The following is an 18,668-nucleotide window of genomic DNA, read 5'->3' as shown; positions in this document are numbered from 1 at the left end:
GTAAATTGTCTCTCTCTGTAGACAATGAAGCGATTTTGCCCCTTTGTTGTTGAGAAATATAATGTAGCGATTCAGTATCGATTAATAAAAGTAGCGTGACAACACTCTTAGGTTTATGAGCTTCTGAATGCTACTTTTTGCACAGCACGATCTCAGATCTCTGTGTGCGAGTGGTGTGTGTTGTGTGTGTGTCTGTGTGTGCACGTTCATCAATTAAAGCAGTGCATTAACGTTGATTAAACGTTAAAAAAACTTTTTTTATCGTATAATAAAAAATTGTGTATGTACCGTTTAAATACAGAATTATATCGGGGTGTGGGGGGGGGGCTGTGCACACTTGGCACAGTGGTTAACCATAAAAATAAAAAATGGCACGTCATGCCGAAAAGGTTGCTGATCCCTGCCATAGACAGTAAAAGAATGCAGTATTGAGCCGAGAGAGAATTGATTAGTTCATCTTTCGGTTCTTCGGGTTGTTCGTTCTTTTGTCCCGTGATGTGACAACATTGGCTAGAGTAATTATTAAATCAGATAAACCATACTTTTGTAACATATGACACTTTATAAACATTAAAAAACACTGTGTACATACTTTTGAATTGTTGTTTATTGTTTATTTTTGTGCCATTAAAGCTTTGTAACAAAGAGGACAACTATTCCAAAACAAATCAAAATAATAACAAAGTAAATAATTAAAAATAAAATTAAAATTAAAAGATAATAAAGCCACAGGGTCTAATAACCTTAACAAATGAACTTTAAAAAGTACAATATAAAAAAAAGAAAAACTAAATATTGCACAACAAGCTTTGCTTTTTTTATATAATAATTTAAAATGAATACATTTTAAAATAAATAACACTTTTGTGCCAAAATAAAAACTTTATATCAAAGAGGATAACTTTTCCCCAAATAATTTTAAACCATTTAAATAAAAATAAATGAAAATTAAGAGATACTAAAGCTACGGAGCCTTATAACTGTTGTAACTTAAATGAGATTGAGAATCATAAATTCTTAGTACAATGTTTAATTCATTGTTCAATAATAAGAACATTAACTACACATATAGTAATTAATTGGGCTGTTCCCCTTTAAGAATTCATTGCCCATAATGCTATTCAGGTTGAGAGCTCACTAGAAGTGAACGTTGTATGTGTAAACTGCTAAAGCAAACTCATTCTCTGTAAAACTGTCTGAAACTACAGTAAACCAGTTCTTTGTTTTAATTCGAGTCGTCAGAGTTCATTATTGCTTGTTAAGTGAAGAAGACACGACAAAGTTTGGTGCCGAAACCCGGGAATCAAGCAAGCAACATCCGAAATGGCAGAGCGACTTGAAAGATTAATCAGAAAACGGAGAGCTGTACGCGCTTCCACAACGAGACTTTTACAAGACATCGAAACAGAGGTAGACAAAGAAGATCCGGTCATTGAACGATTACGTGAACTGTTAGCCCTGTTGTCTGTAAAGGAGGAAACGCTGCTGGAGTTGGATGTTGGAATTGAGGAAGGGACGGACACCGATGATTTGGAGAATGAAATCGCTGATGTTGAGGAGTATAAAGAGCGAGTCATCACCGCGAAATCACGCGTGCACCGAGTGATACAGAGAAACCGGGAAAGTAGCAGACCAAGCAGCACAGAGCCCTCGCTGCACAGACAAACAGTTAAGTTGCCCAAGTTGATTATAGACAAGTTTAATGGTGAAATCAGTCAGTGGCAAGACTTTTGGAATCAGTTTGAAACCGCTATTCACAAGAATGATGCGCTGAGCAAAACAGAGAAGTTTAATTATTTAAAGACGTACCTAACTGGCGCTGCTTCAAAGGCAATAGCGGGACTGATGTTAACAGACAGTAATTATGATCACGCGATCGAGCTGCTGCAGAATCGGTTCGGAAGAAAAGACCTGCTTGTTAATGCTCATATGACCAAACTACTGAATCTCTGCCCAGTAAAGAAATCAACCGAAGTCACTGCTCTGAGACAACTTTATGATGAATGTGAAGTACATATCCGCAGCTTAGAATCGCTGGGTGTCGCATCAGAGGCTTATGGCAGCTTGTTGTGCCCTGTCCTGCTACAGATGATTCCAGATGACATTACTCTCCAGTATAGTCGACAGAGAGGAACCAGTGATGAATGGAAAGTCTCAGAAGTTATGGAATTCCTGCAAAAAGAGATTCTGAGCAGAGAAAGAACCATGCAGCTGATTAAGCCATGTAATTCCAGAGACAGTCAAAGTTACCAGAAACCAGTTAAAAGACAAGACACATCATTTGAAATGAAGCACAGAAAACACAACATGCCATCAGCTGCAGTACTGCAAACCACCAGTCAAAGAATACAGAACTGCCTTTTCTGTGATAGTGCGGCACACAAAACGGAACTGTGTCCCGAAACTGATATTGCAGCACGAAAGGACAAACTGATGAAGATGGGAAGATGTTTCATATGTCTTGGGCCAAAGCACATCGCAAGATTCTGTAAGACTAAAATGTGCTGTAATATATGTGGAAGCCGACACCACAGTGCTGTATGTGAAAAAAGAGAGACACGTACTTCTGACACTGATGATAACAAGGACAATGTAGTTTCTTCCTTTGCCTCCCATACAGTAAAGATACAGCCCGCTAAACAGAACAACACTGTACTGCTGCAGACTGTTAGAGCATGTGCAGAAGGACCTGCTGGATGTAGAAGCATTCGCTGCTTACTGGATGGAGGCAGTCAGAGAAGCTTCATCAGTGAAAGCACAGTGAGAGCTTTAAAGTTACCTGTGATCAAGCAAGAAACAGTCACTCTTCATACTTTTGGCTCTACAGCACCAGTTACAGCAAAGCGCAACACAGTAAAATTAACTCTGCAGAACATCTGGGAGAAGGGACAGAAAATTGAAATCGAAGCACTTGAGACACCCCAAGTGTGCACTGCCGTGATGAAGATCCCAGGTGAGCACATCCAAGCAGAGCTGGAACGAAAGGGCTTGCAGTTAGCAGATTATACAGACGACAGCACTTATGATACAGAGTTGTCGATGCTGATTGGTGCCGATTACTACTGGCGTATAGTGTCAGGCCGAGTAGAAAGAATTACAGATGCACTTGTAGCCATTGAGAGCATCTTTGGATGGTCAGTGCAAGGCCCAGTCAAAATGTCCAGTGTTGCTGATGCAGCTTGCATGCAAAAACAAGTTACTGAAGACTCACTGGTTTCAGAGAGTCTGAAAGCTTTCTGGGAAATAGAGTCGCTCGGTATCACCATGAAGCAGACAGACAGTCCTGAGGAAGAGGAGGCTCTTCACAAGTTTGAAAAGACAACTCAGTACAAAGATGGAAGATATGAAGTTGAACTGCCGTGGCGATCTGACAAGCCGGAACTTCCTGATAACTACACAATAGCAAGGAAAAGATTTGAAGGTCTTAAGAGAAAGCTGGAGTCAGATGTAGTGCTGTGTCACCGATATAATGAAGTTGTGAATGATTACCTTGAGCAGGGCATTGTCGAAGATGCGGTGGAGGAGGAGTCATCTCCGATCACTGTGAAATACTATATGCCTCATCATGCTGTTCTCCGCGAAGACAAGGTAACAACAAAACTCAGAGTAGTGTTTGATGCCTCATCACATGACACAGACTCTCCATCACTTAATGACTGTCTGCTTACTGGTCCTAATCTGAATCCAGATCTGCTCAGTATATTAATCAAGTTCAGACTGCATGCGATTGCATTTACAGCAGATATCAAAAAGGCTTTTTTGCAGATTTCTCTTGCTGAGAAGGACAGAGATGCTGTGCGATTTCTCTGGCTCACTGCACTGCCTCATGAAGTCGAAGATGAGAAGCTGCGTGTACTACGGATGACTAGGGTGGTGTTTGGAGTATCTCCCAGCCCATTTCTCCTTGCAGCTACAGTGAGAAAACATTTGAATAAATATGAAGCCCAACTTCCTGAGGTAGTCAAGATAATAAAGGATTCACTTTATGTCGATGACTTTATCTCAAGTGCAAGTGACTTAGAGAATGCCTTCTCCATAACTGCTAAAGCCAAACAGATTATGTCCACAGCTGGCATGGACCTTTGCAAATGGACAACGAACTGTCCAGAGTTGAAGGAGAAATGGAAAACAACGATGAATGAACTTGGACCAGAGACAGAGACACCAGGAGCTGTACTGAAGGTGCTAGGCTTGGTGTGGAGGACTGAAAAGGATGATTTCGTCTTTGATCTGACTGCACTGCTGGACGCTGTAGCAAAAAGAGAGAATACCAAAAGGAGCGTTCTGAAACTCTCTGCTCGCATATTCGACCCAATAGGCTTTCTAACTCCTTTCACTGTGCGGGTGAAATGCCTTTTTCAAGAGATGTGGATACGAGGCCTTGGCTGGGATGAGGAGCTGCCTACAGATCTTGTACAAGAATGGCAAAGCTGGTGTTCAGAACTTCCACAGATCCACCAAATAGGCATTCCCCGCTGGTATGGAATTAAATCTGAGCACAAGCACGATGCACAACAACTTCACGTGTTCTGTGACGCAAGCGAGAAAGCTTATAGTACAGTTGCATACTTGCTGCGAGAGTCGGATGATGGAACAAAGATCACGTGCCTAGTTGCTTCAAAGTCCAGGGTGGCCCCGCTGAAAAAGATGTCCCTGCCACGTCTTGAGTTGATGGGAGCAGTGATTGGAGCAAGACTAGGAAATAACTTGCTAAAGCCTTTGAATATGGAGCTACAACAGGTTCACCTGTGGACAGATTCAATGATCGTACTACAGTGGATTCGCAGTCCAGCATACAGATGGAAACAGTTTGTGTCAAACAGAGTAGCTGAAATACAGTCTTTAACCAACCCGGCAATGTGGTCTCACTGCAAAGGCAAGGCCAATCCAGCAGATCTCCCAACCAGAGGTCAGACCATAGCTAATCTGAAGGAAAGCGGACTGTGGTGGAGAGGACCCCCATTTTTGATTACCCCAAATCTGTCTGAAGAAAATGATGACGATCAGAGTGTCGAATATGTGATTAATGAGCTAAAACAAGTTCAGCAGATCAGTGTGCAACTCAGCAGCAACAGTGATCAAAGTGAAACAGAACCCGTGCTAGACTTGCAGAAGTACAGTAAACTGAAGAAAGTATTTCGGGTCACTGCTTGGATTAAGAGGTTTGTGCACAACACAAGTTCAAACTCAAAGAGAAGAGGTGAGTTGACTGCAGAAGAAATGTTTGAGGCTGAGAAGTACTGGATCAAAGTGACACAAGTTTGCAGTTTTAGTCATGAGATAAGTGTGCTGAAAGCTGGTAAAACCCTGAATTCAGATTCCAAAATCAGAGATTTAAAACCTTTCCTTGACACTGATGAATTGCTCTGTGTTGGAGGCAGATTGCAACAGTCGGACTTCAGTTACAGAGAAAAACACCCATGGATTCTACCTAGCAAATGCAGATATTGTGAGCTGCTGATCCAGTACAGCCATGAAGTTACCATGCATTCTGGTCTAAGAGACACTCTTGTACAAATAAGAAGTAGACACTGGATTTTGCGAGGCAGACAACTTGTAAAAGGTATCCTGTCAAAATGTACTGTTTGCAAAAGATTTAAAGCAAAACCCGCACAACAGGGCACGGCTCCACTCCCACGAGACAGAATAACAGAGACCCCTCCATTCGCAGTGACCGGTATAGACTTTGCAGGTCCACTGTATGTGAAGAATGATCGTGTGCTATGTAAGGCTTATGTTGCTCTGTTCACATGTGCAGTCACCAGAGCAGTGCATTTGGAGCTCGTGTCAAGTCAGTCAACAGAAAGCTTCCTGTTAGCACTTAAGCGATTTGTTTCTAGAAGAGGATTGTGCAAGGTAATTTATACAGACAATGCCAAAACTTTCAAAAGAGCAAACCAAGACCTCAGTGAGCTGTGGCGAGCCATCAAAGATCCACAACTGCTGGAATACTTCTCAGGGAAGGGCATCAGCTGGCGCTTCATTGTAGAGAGAGCGGCCTGGTGGGGTTGATTTTGGGAAAGGCTAGTGAGGTCTGTAAAAACGTGCCTGAGAAAGGTGCTAGGAAGGGCATCGCTCACCTTTGAAGAAATGACTACCCTTCTCACAGAAGTAGAAGCCACACTGAATTCCAGACCCCTTACCTTTGTTCACAATGAAGCTGATGAGCCGCAACCACTGACACCTGCTCACTTCCTGGTCGGTGAACGACTGACTTCACTGCCGCCAAAACCATTCCCTGCGGACCATGATCATACCACTGTGAGTAAGGAAGAGATGACAAGGAGGTGGAGATACAGAAACAGACTCATGACCAATCTGTGGAATCGTTGGAGGAAAGACTATCTGCTAGACTTGAAATCTGCACATTATTGCAGCACACAGAAATCCACTGTGCTGAAAACAGGTGACATTGTTCTTATAGGAGATGCCAACATGCCAAGACAAACCTGGAAATTAGGAAAAATTGAAGAGCTGTTTCCAGGCAGAGATGGCAAAGTTAGATCCTGTGCTGTTAGAACATCCACAGGAACTGTACTAAGGAGACCCGTTCAGTTGCTTTATGCATTAGAGATTTAAGTTGATGAACAGTTGTTCATTGGGGGGGAGGATGTTGTAACTTAAATGAGATTGAGAATCATAAATTCTTAGTACAATGTTTAATTCATTGTTCAATAATAAGAACATTAACTACACATATAGTAATTAATTGGGCTGTTCCCCTTTAAGAATTCATTGCCCATAATGCTATTCAGGTTGAGAGCTCACTAGAAGTGAACGTTGTATGTGTAAACTGCTAAAGCAAACTCATTCTCTGTAAAACTGTCTGAAACCACAGTAAACCAGTTCTTTGTTTTAATTCGAGTCGTCAGAGTTCATTATTGATTGTTAAGTGAAGAAGACACGACAATAACAATAACAAATTACCTTTAAAATCACAACAACAACAAAAATATTGCACAACAAGCTAGTCTTTTTCTAAATAAATAAAAATAAATAAGCTTTAAAATAAATAACACACTGTGGCTATATTTTTAGGACTTGCTTTAAGGCATGTTTGCATTAAAAAAAAAACAAGCTCCCTGACCTTGGATGGGCTGAGTCTGTTTCTTCTATCTGAGATAATCTGCCCAGTTTTAGAAAAAAATCTTTCAGATGGCACAGATGTGGCCACAATGCGAAGTCTTGTCTTTGTGACTTCAGAAAGGCTTTTGTATACTGGTGAACATCTCCTCCACCAGGCCAGAGGGTCTGATGTGCGGGGTAAGAGTGGCTCTGCATTTTAAGGAACGAGTCAAACTCGACCCGAGACCCGAAAGACTCATGAGATGAACTAATCAATTCTCTTTCCGGCTCAAGACTGCGTTAGTTATGCGTATGGGGCTGTCACGTGATTAAGGAACGAGTCAAACTCGACCCGAGACCCGAAAGACTCATGAGATAAACTAATCAATTCTCTTTCCGGCTCAAGACTGCGTTAGTTTTGCGTATGGGGCTGTCAAGTGATTAAGGAATGACTTAAACCCGAGGACTTCTTGTCAGATGAGAGGTGAGGTGAGCTAATCACAGACTGAAGACCCAGGTAAAGAATGATTTTTTTTTCTGTATCTTATAGCATTTTAGTTTTGAATTGTTTTTAGTGTGATCAACGTTTGCGTAAGTACTAGATGTGTTGGGGAAGTAACACATAACATTTTCATTACATTTTGATAAAATGAACGAAATGACTCGAAAAAAGATTCGTTCATTTTGCTGAACGAGACTCAAAAGTCCGAGTCGGTAAAATGATCCGAACTTCCCATCACTAGTGTGTGTGTGTGTGTGTGTGTATGTGTATGGGTGCGTGTACATGCATACATTATTTTCTGTTTGTATGTAAGTGCATGGACATCTATCTCTCTCTCTCTGTGTGTGTGTGTGTGTGTGTGTATGTGTAAAGGTGCGTGTGTGTATGTATGTTTGTGTAAGTGCATGCATTTGTGCATGTGTTTGTGTGTGCTACTGCTAATGTGTGCATGTGTAACGTTATATCTGTGTGTATGTGTATCTGTTTGTGTATGTGTGCATTTGTGTATCTTATACAGTCTATGATGTGTATGCAAATGTGTGTGTGTACGCGCTTGCGTGACTTTGTGCATGCATGCATTTATGTCTATATCTTTATATTAGCGTGTGTGTGTATGTGTGTGTGATTGTGTGTATGCAAATGTAAGTAACTGCAGGCTTTATTTTTATTATTTCATTGTATTATTATTATAGTTATTTATTTATTACATTATTATATATTTATATATTATTTTTACAAATTTTCTCTTACTAATAAATTGCTTCATAATGAAAAGTATTTTTATGTACATATATAGTGAGTTTGTAACACATGTTGCTTTTTTTTCAGTGTGGCTTACTCCAGTTATCTATGAAGAAGCAAATGGGCCATCTACATCGAACACAACCCCATCTCAGAGGGGCCGGGGCAGTGGTCGCTGCTGTAGCTGTACAATAAGTACATGGGGGGACTTGACACCTCCAACAAGATGCTCAGAACAAAGTCGGTGCCCCATAAAACAGGTCATATGTGACCATTTTCCAGCACTTCCTGGACATTGCAGTGACCAACAGCTTCATTTTACACAAAGAGCTGTGTGCCATCCACCATGATAAGCTCATGACACGGCAAAACTTTCAGGAGCTGCTAGCAGCTCCGCTCACAGATGTTCCCCTGGATGGCCGGCTGAGAGAGAGATGCGATCATCTGCCTGTTCCTGTGAGTGATACTCAATACCTTTCACAGAGTTGCATACGATGCAAAAGGAGCACCCCATGAAAGTGCCAGGAATGTGATGTGGGACTATGCTTGCAGTTAGACAGGAACTGCTTCAGAGAGCACCACATTTAAATGACTGGATTGAAGGATCCAAAAACGCCTGGAGGACTGGAGTACAACAAATGGCTCCTGAGTGAAAACCGTGCAATCCAGTGTCTCAAAAAGACTTGTATATATGTATTATAGATCCTTTTTCAAGATTGAGGCATTAGATTCTTTCGATCATGAGTTTTCAGATTTTTTCTAAATAAAAACCAGTAAAATTTCTTCCCGTTTTAAATTTTTTTTGTCTATTTAAATTCTATTTACTAACTCATTACACAAAGTAATGTACAATAACTGTAATTTCCTGAAAGCCTATAATTTTCTGAAAAAAATGACACCTTACACTTGAAGATACCACATTATGTTCTAATTTTATACTCAAAAAAACTAAATGAGTGAAAACGGCCAATTTTAGCTTTGGGTTCTAAAGGGTTAATGAGAGAAAAACTATTTTGCCCAAACTTTTATTGGATGAAGTTTGTATTCTTGATAAAAAAATGTAATAGTAAACTTATAAAGTTATTGTTACATTACACTGTTTACACATCCCCTCGATGTAAATTTTTCTGGAATAATTTTTTGACTGTATTCACTGGAAGAAAGCGTGGTTACTCCCTGAGAAATATTGTATTTCCAATAAAATAAGAGAGGTACACTTTAAGATTCTTCATAATGTTTACCCAACTAACTCACAAATTTCCTCTTTTGTTGATATCTCTGACCTTTGTGTATTCTGTAAAGTTGAGAAAGAAACTTTGTTTCATTTATTCTACCACTGTAATCAGGTTAAGCCTCTTTGGCAGAGCTTGGGTCTTTATCTTTCTCATTTTGTCAAATGTGATTTAAACTTTTCATTGAAGGATATATTCCTATATTTTTCTGGGAGTGACTGTGCTATTGATAGTGTTGTTAATTTCTTTGTGTTGCATTGTAAATTTTTAATTCACAAAAACAAATTTCTCAAGACTTTGCCTAGACTTGAGGCCTTTATTGCTGAGATTTCCCTCGTTGTTAAATCTCTTAAACTCATTGATAATAGTAAGAACAAGAAGTTTCTTAAGGACTATGTACAGTTTTTTCCTATTTGAGGAGGCTGTTGTCTTCTTTTCTTTCTTTTTTTATTATTATTGTTTTCATTGCAGTGCTGTATGTTGTATTTCTTTGTTAAAAGGAATATCAATAAAAAAAAAGATTTTATTTAAATGATCATTACTTTTTTTTGGCTCATTGTATATAAGTTGCAGACATAAAAATCAATGAACCTTAATTATAAAATAAGATATATTCAGCTGATCTTGTCTAAATATACATATGTTTTTAATTAACCTTTCCACTTTAACATTTATGATGATTATTTGTAAAAGATTATGATAATTTAGTAATTTTATTAGGATTGAGTAAGTGTTGAGATCTCTAAGTTCTTGAAACAAAAAAATCATGCTTGATTAGATTTACTTTTTATTAGGCTTACTTTATTTGTTTGATATTATGTATAAAAAATAATGCATGTTTTTAATCTATAGGACAGTTTTCCTGAATTGCTAAAATACATTTCTTGAAACCATCACCCACTTTCTCAAAAATTTTAATACAAAACCAAATCTTCAAACTACATTCAGAGACCATCTGACGCTTTTCAAAATAAAGAAATTTACTCAAAACCATTTTATCTGTGCTCAAAATCAAACAATGCTTTCAGATCATACACAGCTCAATATCATAAACACTGCAGAGCATTCATTAGATCATTCACTCCAAATGTATAAATCTAATATGAAAACCTTCTGGATCAAAAAGTAAAAAATTAAATAATAGACTACATTTATTTTAAGTTAAAATGATTATACTGGTCAAGACTATTGAATGTCTGTATATAGACTATAGGTAGTATTTCTGCTCTTTGAAAGTAAAACACATATCCCCACAAGCACGGGATTCAGGAAAGTTGTTTTTGGGGTACAATATTTAGGCTATATGTATTGCCTATCATGTCCATTTATAGCCTTTACACATCAGCTTGTATACTTGTATGGTTAAAAAGCTGCAAATTTCAAGACGCTGGCGTCACGTCAGGTCGTCACGTGGGTCAGCCGTTTGAAAGTTCAAGACGTTCGGATAAACGTTCGATCGGTCGGTCGGTCGTTCGGATGTTTGATTTTGGCACGGAGTACCCGCCATAGCATGTGAACATCTGAAATGTGTTGTGAAATATGGATATGGAAGGCCATGAGGGTCAAATTCACGAGAATTTTAACGCGTCAACAACACGTTAAATACGTTTATTTCACACGTAAACAACACGTATTTAACGCGTTAGATACGTGTTGCTTACGCGTTAAAAATCAGCGCGTATTTAACGTGTATTTCACGTGTTAAATACACGTGAAATACACGTGAAGTACGCGTTAAAAATCAGTTTGAACGGGTCAATGTCATTGGCTGCTGAGGACTTGGGTCAAACCACTTCTGTGAGCTTATAGGGGTGTACCATTCATAGACAGGCAATCACCATTAAAGGAACACTCCACCGTTTTTTGAAATAGGGCTTATTCACATTATTTCCTACATTTAGATAGGTGGGCAAATGCATTTTTGTGTCAGTGCATGCATTGTTTTAGTTTGACTGGGTCGGCGTTAGCTTAGCTTAGAACAATGAATGGAAACCCTTGGTAAAAGTGATCAAAAAACTTTAAAAAACCCACCTAATTACTTCTTGTGGCCTGCGTATTCACAACGAGTACAAATAGCGATCCAGATTAACACTAGGCGATTTCCTAGGCAGATATTGACTTGGGACTATATTATGGGGAAGCACAGGCGAAGCACTGCTACTTCAGCGCAGAGATATCACGCAACACATGAAATCCCACGACTTCCGTCAACATACCGGCGTGAATAGTAGCTGCCTGGCTATTTTCCTTACAGTACACGAATGGCGATGAACAAGGCTGATTTTGAGAGAGACGAAGAGGGTGACTTCTCAGACAGTCAAGAACCAGAACCATACCTATTTGAACCAGAGTTTACAGAAGACGAGCTGAGTGCTTTGGAAATAGAACGACAGGAGGAGGAAGTTGCGATAGCTCAACAGCCCGAGGACGTGAGGATGAGAGACAACATGAACTGGTGGTGTGAATGTGGGGGAATATGCCAATCTATGCCGACGGAAATAGAGTGTCTGTGCTGTAGAGAGAGGGACATGTTTTTGCCATTGATGACCAGGCTCAACACGTCAGATCAAGATGAGCGTGCCCGAAGTTGTGTCACATCTACAGAGGATTTCACGGCGCTGATCCATTCTGCAGTACTCGATTTTTTTTCCCGTGTGACAAAGTGAACTGGAAAAAATGCCCCACGCCGAATGGACCAAATGGACAGCTGTCCACATAGTAAGTGATTATTTTAATCATGACGCATGTATAGATCGACCCATTATACCTTTATTCACAGAGTTGATGTTTTCACAGGCAATATAGGTTGGTGGCTTATCGTGTTGTGCTGGAGTGGGCCTTGAAGGGAGAGACATTGGGCAGAGGAAATCGAACACCATTGCCATTATGTGTGGTCATTGCTATTCGTAAAAAATATCCATCAAAGTCTGATATATATATTGGCTTTCAAGAGGCACAGTTGGCAATAAATATGCTGTAACTGATTTCATGAATAAAGTCTTTGCAAATCCTGTCATCTCTGTTTACTTGATTTAATAAACTCTGGTAATGTATTACCAACATGTGATAAAAAAGCTTTTACTATATAAGTATTACATCCAAGTCAATGTGCATGCTGATTCGCCATAAGAGAAAACAGAGAGAAAACTGAGCAAAAACTGTTATTTATTATTATGAATAAACGTATGACAAAAAAATTACACAAATATGATTTGGAGAAGGCACTGAAGGTCTAAAACTAAGTTTTGAATCTTGATGTGTGGCCTTCGATGACATCCTCCTTGCTGGGTTTTGGATGGAGGCCAATATTTGCTGCCAGGCACGGGACTTGAATGCGAGATGATGAGTCTTTATATTTGATGGATGGGTCTAGTCTTCTTTTAACAACATCCTCCATAAGGTCATCTCTGAAATTTTGGGTTGTCTTTGTGTAAATAGGTCTTGCAATCCACTGTTTTGACTGTTTTTGGTACACAATGTTGTGTCTTGGGAGGCCTAAAATTAAAACGGTCAGGGATGAGTTATAATAATTTGGTAAGTCGGATATCCATTACCAGAACAAGTATTGTTACATTCTAAAACATTAATTTGGTCAGATATAAGTCAAGGCCAGATATTAGGCTATTTTAAAATCAATAGACATTTCTATTGCTGAAATGTAAAATGTGGTTCAGGTTCTAGTTTATCAGAGTGTGAACATAATTTACCTTCTCCATTTTAGATATGAAAAATAACAATCTTCAATTGGTCATAGGAGAATTTATAATTGGTATATTTTTGGTACTTACCACTTGTTTCTTCCGGTTTACGTGGTGAGTCATGATTTTCATTTTGGTCCATAATGGCCAACATTGTGCGTGCCTGCATGGATTGGTACTCAAAATGCAGGCGCTTCGGGCAGTACTTCAACAGGGCGTTGTGGAAAACCTCGAGTTGTCCTGTTAAAACATAAATCAAAATTGACAGTAGAGATTAGAAAACGATACAAGTTACTGAAACTTGTGTGCTTGATCTGTACTATAGTGGAAATAGTCAAGTTTTGACTAGTGTAAAATGTAGGCACTGGTAAAAATTTCAGGGCATGGCCCCTCACTTGTTTAGACATACCTGTGTGCTTGAACAGCGCCATTTGCTCCAGATCTTTCAGTAGACGCATGTTCAACATAACTTCAGAGAGAGCTTTGTAGGCAGGTGAGTCCTGAGGCAACCATTTCTTCTTCCGTTGTTCATCTGATGAGAGGTCAGCGTGGTAGCACTTGTATTCAATTCCGTTTTCCTCCCATCGATGGACACCACATATGTGATGGAGGATGGACGTCCATCATCTAAGCAACTCCTGATAATTACATTAGAGCACAAACAGAATTTTTTTAGACATTCCATTACATTCCTTTTAAAATGAATCTGAAAAAAAATGCATGCTATAATGTTGTTTGTGTCAACTGTCTGTGATAATAGCAGTTGTACTGTGCATTTTACATCTATTCAATAAGCTTGTACCTTTTCATCTCCTTTAGAGGAGCTGCAGCTCCACCACATATGGTTGCTCACGCTTCTTACCCATGGAGCAAGGTCCTTGCAATGTTTACGGTTAGAGGCCATAACCAATTTCTTTTTTATTCCTGAATTATAACAGAAAAATGTTAGAATGAAAGTGGACCTCAGACAATGCACATATAGATTTTTTTTCTGCAATGGTACCTGTCAAACACAGAGTATCACAGAGAACAAAGGAGAATAAGTATTAGGGATTGTGCATGTAATTAGACTAATAGACTTACCTTTTGCTACATGCCATGGGTCAAACTGGTGTGCGATGTCCGGATTGTCCTCTCGCATCATCTTCCTGATGGAGGGATGTCTGTCAGTGTTCACCACTTTCACATTAATCCCTTCATCTAAAACCTTATCCAGACCTTTTTTGAAACCGATTGGTTCCATGGCGACAGAATTTTTGGCTTGGGTCACCTAAGGGGGACAAGGTTACACATGATGACATTTTAGACCATATTTAATGAAGGTTTGTGTCCATTATTGACTATTTTTGTTTGTTTACCTGAATCAAATCAAAAACAACAATTTGGTTGGTAGAGTCATCCATGAATGAATATGTGGTGTATTTGCACGAATGGCCTGGGCTGTCGCTCCTCCTATCCCCACAGACATGCACACCCTCACCATCCAGAGTCTGGCAGATGAGTCTGGCTTTGATGATGCTTTCCTGCTTCTTGTAGGCTTCGCTGATGACAGGAATGAGGTAGCTTGACTGTATGTTGTAAAATGCGGATTTTTGTGGTAGCTGAAGATTCAATAGCCCAGCCCAGTCAGCAATGTCTGTGTATGTTGCACCTGTGAAAAGTGTGGCTGCTGCTGAAAGGAGGTTATTTTCAGCCATTCCCCGAGTATTGGGACATGACTCCCATTCCCCAGTGTGTCCATTGTTGCATTTCCATGTGATTTGTATTCTGCTGGCAAATGTTTTTGTGTTCTGGTTGAGGTCGCACATTACTACTCCGCAAATTGTACATTTTCGAAAGAGTTCCATTAGTTTGGACTCGTTTACCATCCACTTCCTTTCCTTCCATCCTCGGTGTGGTCCAGACAGGCTAGCTGAGCTTCCTGTGCTGGAGGTGGAGGGGCTTGATAGAGGAACAAAACTGATGTCCGCTGGGTCAGTAGCCGGCTCGGAGGTCATGCTGACATCAAAGGCAGATGTTGAGCTGATGTCCATTTCACCAGAAACAATGTGGTGTCTTTCCTGTTGTTGACAAATCCACATTGAATTATTTTATTACTCACATTTGCATTCTAGTGTTTGAGTACAATGTGTTTGTCACATCACATAAAATGACTTCGATTAAACTGGCAATCATTTGACTGCTCTATGCCTGCATTTGAACGCGTTTCACGTAAATGCCAGCAGAATGACTAAACAATAACTGTAACCTTTTCATAACTTCCGTCATGAATCAAAGATAACACGCAACTTGACCACTCACATCAAAGGTAAGACTCATTCTTGGACCGCACACAGCCGTCATGGTGCAATGTCCTGCAAAAGAAATATATTTCATGTTATTTATTAGTTTTTGCATTCATACAGTATATGTAACTATAACATGAAAAAGGGTTCATCAGCCTACCGATTGTTGTGTCCATGTGGGTGCAAGGGCAATCCATGGCTTAGTACATGTTGCTATCTGTGCAGAAGTCGTCAGCTGCAAAGGCAATGGAACCTTGAACATGGCAGTTTGTGATTTCTGGGGGGTTGATTGTGGTAAACCCGCAAATTGGTGAAAGGATTCCTCAGGTTCTGATAGCTCTTGCAGTACATCACTCAGCTCACCCTGATGGATGATTGTCACAATAAATGAAAAGTGTTACTCCACAAATTCAAAACATACAGGAACATGATTCAAAATCACATGAATGCAATGTCATATTGGATATTCATTGCCATTCATTAGAGCAAGGTGAAGGTAGTATCAGAGGACTGATTAGGCATAATGAAATTAGAGACTGGACACTATCAGTGTTTCACGTAGGAAGAAAAGGGCTCCAGCCTACATTCTCTACAGATACTACCAGTGCTTATGTACTACTCAGTCAACTGACTCATCTTCTCTGACAGTACAGGATCTATAATAATAAAAATATATAAAAAAAAGAATATATATATATATATATATGTGTGTGTGTGTGTGTGTTACATAAACAATGAAGACCGTTCTGCTACCTCCTTTGGTCAAAATGCTAGTAGCCTTCTCTCTAGTAGTTATACTAAAAATCCCGAGTCTAAATCGGTGAGAGAAATATAGCTAGCTAACTTACCCCTCAGTCATTTCATTTTACAGGTTCGTAGTCTAGTCTATCCGTAGTCTAGTGCAGCAACTATTTTACATCCGAATAAAAACATAGATTAACATAAGGAAGAGATATAAAAGACAACTTACATGTGCACTTTGTTCTTCCTGTGCTTTGAAAATAGATGGGACGGCCGTATCTTTCAGACGTAGTACCGTCTTTCTGGACCCATATTCCATTTTTTCAAAGTAGTCCTCTGGTGCAAAATGTTCTTCGCAACACGATACTGCTTTATTTTGTTGAGAGGCGTTGAACTACAGATCTCCAGAGCTGCTAGCCATTTATTTCTCAGTTCCACATTAGATGGAATTCTGTGAAACATTACATTCGTGTATGTCCTTTGCTTGTTCTCACAACCTTTTGCTATGCAGGTAATAACCATGTTTGCTGTAACTTCTCAAAATAAATCATCCACCGCCCAGCATGCGTAGGCATATATATACCTGGTGCCGCGCGCCATTTACCTCAGATTTCATTCCTTCAGTACGAAGCGAATCTTCTGTGCCCTATTGTCTCGCGTTCTCAGCGATCGTCTACGAGCAGTATACTCCTCTCCGCGGACGCGATGAGTTTCAAGAAGTGCAAGGACCCGTGTACCAGGTACATCGTTCAGGGGGACACTCATGACAGGTGCGTAGTTTGCCTAGGCTTACACCACGCACAGGAGGCGCTTAGCGGCCTTTCTTCATGCCCCCATTGCGATGGCCTGCGACTCAGGGTGCTTCGCTCTAGGGTAGATGTGTTCTCCGATGTCGCCGTGTCTAACCCCCGCCACACCACTTCTGCGACTGCCGAGGCACCGCACGAGGTGATAGCTTGGGGTGACACGTGTGACATGGAGTTCGAGGACAGTTCAGCGATGGAAAATTATTCTCCACATCGCTCGCTCTCCCCTACCCTAATACACAGGAAAACTTTTGAACCTGTCGTCTTTTCCTGTGAGGATTTACGGCCCACACCGGGGGCATGTAGTGCCATCTCCTTCGGTTGTGACCGCCATGATGACGACGTTCTTTCCACTGCGGCCTCGGGGTCCGAGGACTTCGCGGCCGACACGAGCCCTCTCCCTCCTAGTGGACAGGAGAGGCGTGTTTCCCCCTCCTACAGTGAGCTGTTGGATGTGGTTTCCCGTGCAGTGGGTACATTGGGGCTGGAATGGGAGGTTGAGAAGGCCGAGGCCCAACCTTCTTCGAAGCTGGACGACCGTTTTCTAACTAGTCGGACACCTGCGCAGCCCCGGAGGCCTTTACCCTTTTTCCCGGACCTCCACCAGGAGGTTTCGAGGTCCTGGAAACAGCCGTTTGCGGCGCGCATCACGAACGCTGCGGCCGCGGATTTCGCCACCATTTCGGGCATGGCGAGTCATGGCTATACAGCGATACTGCCGGTGGAAGAGACTCTCGCCGAACATCTTGTGCCTAATTCGGCCGCGGCGTGGAAGTCCCGCCCCCTCCTCCCCTCGAAGGCGTGTCGAGTCACGTCTAGTTTAGTGGGAAAATCCTATATGGCCGCTGGCCAAGCGGCTGCTTCGCTTCATTCTATGGCGGTCCTTCAGGCCTACCAAGCGGAGCTGTTAAAAGGATTGGACGAGGGGGACGGCATTACACCTGAGGCGGTCAAGGAACTACGGCGAGCAACTGATTTGGCGCTTCGTGCTACCAAACATACTGCTCGAGCAGTGGGCCGTTCCATGGCTGGATTAATTACGGTTGAGCGCCACCTCTGGCTTAATCTCACCGATATAAAGGAAAAGGATAAATCTTTCCTCATGGATGCCCCTGTGTCTAAGGACGGTTTATTTGGAGAGGCGGTCACTTCAGTGGTGGAGAAGTTCAGAGCAGCAAAACAACAATCAGCCGCTTTCCGCCAGCTGATTCCCCACAGACCCAGAGAGGTTGAACGCCGTCAGGCGCCCGCGCGTTCTCGCTCAACCTCCTCTCACCGCCAGCGAGTGCCCTCTCGGGAAGAGCCTTCACCTATGGCGCCCCCTCGCAAGGACTGGGGCCCTAGGGTTGTTCCACCGGCTCAACAACGCCAGCGAAAAAGGTTGAACCTGAGTTCGACGGCCAATGCCTCTCGTTCTCGGGCACCTAACAGCAGCTCCTGATTTTTTCGCTGCCTGCCAGGGACTGTGCCCTCCGCTAGAGAGCGCTGTTGGACCGCTTTCGCGCATCCAACACTCTCATTGCAGTCCCCACGCTCAAACCCTGACTGTTTCGCCGCAAACAGTGCCTCGAACAGCATTGGAGCGAACTGGAACACCA

The 18,668-nt window shown here is 41.3% G+C and overlaps 1 protein-coding gene across 1 annotated transcript; it reads right to left on the bottom strand.

The window, feature by feature from the left end:
* Positions 1–12,693: 12,693 nt before the first annotated feature.
* LOC132151716 (uncharacterized) lies at positions 12,694–15,579 on the bottom strand. The gene is made up of 7 exons (XM_059560031.1): positions 15,540–15,579; positions 14,597–15,298; positions 14,322–14,508; positions 14,041–14,162; positions 13,648–13,876; positions 13,329–13,478; positions 12,694–13,035 (listed from the first exon to the last, which is right to left on the bottom strand). Exons 1-5 carry the CDS (start codon positions 15,555–15,557, stop codon positions 13,862–13,864), a joined length of 1,044 nt encoding a protein of 347 aa, XP_059416014.1. The 5' UTR covers positions 15,558–15,579; the 3' UTR covers positions 12,694–13,035; positions 13,329–13,478; positions 13,648–13,861.
* Positions 15,580–18,668: the final 3,089 nt, after the last annotated feature.

Source organism: Carassius carassius, chromosome 10 (genome assembly GCF_963082965.1).
Source record: "Carassius carassius chromosome 10, fCarCar2.1, whole genome shotgun sequence".
NCBI lineage: Eukaryota > Metazoa > Chordata > Actinopteri > Cypriniformes > Cyprinidae > Carassius > Carassius carassius.
Note: the sequence above shows the minus strand (reverse complement) of the source record. Positions and strands in the feature narration are given on the sequence as shown.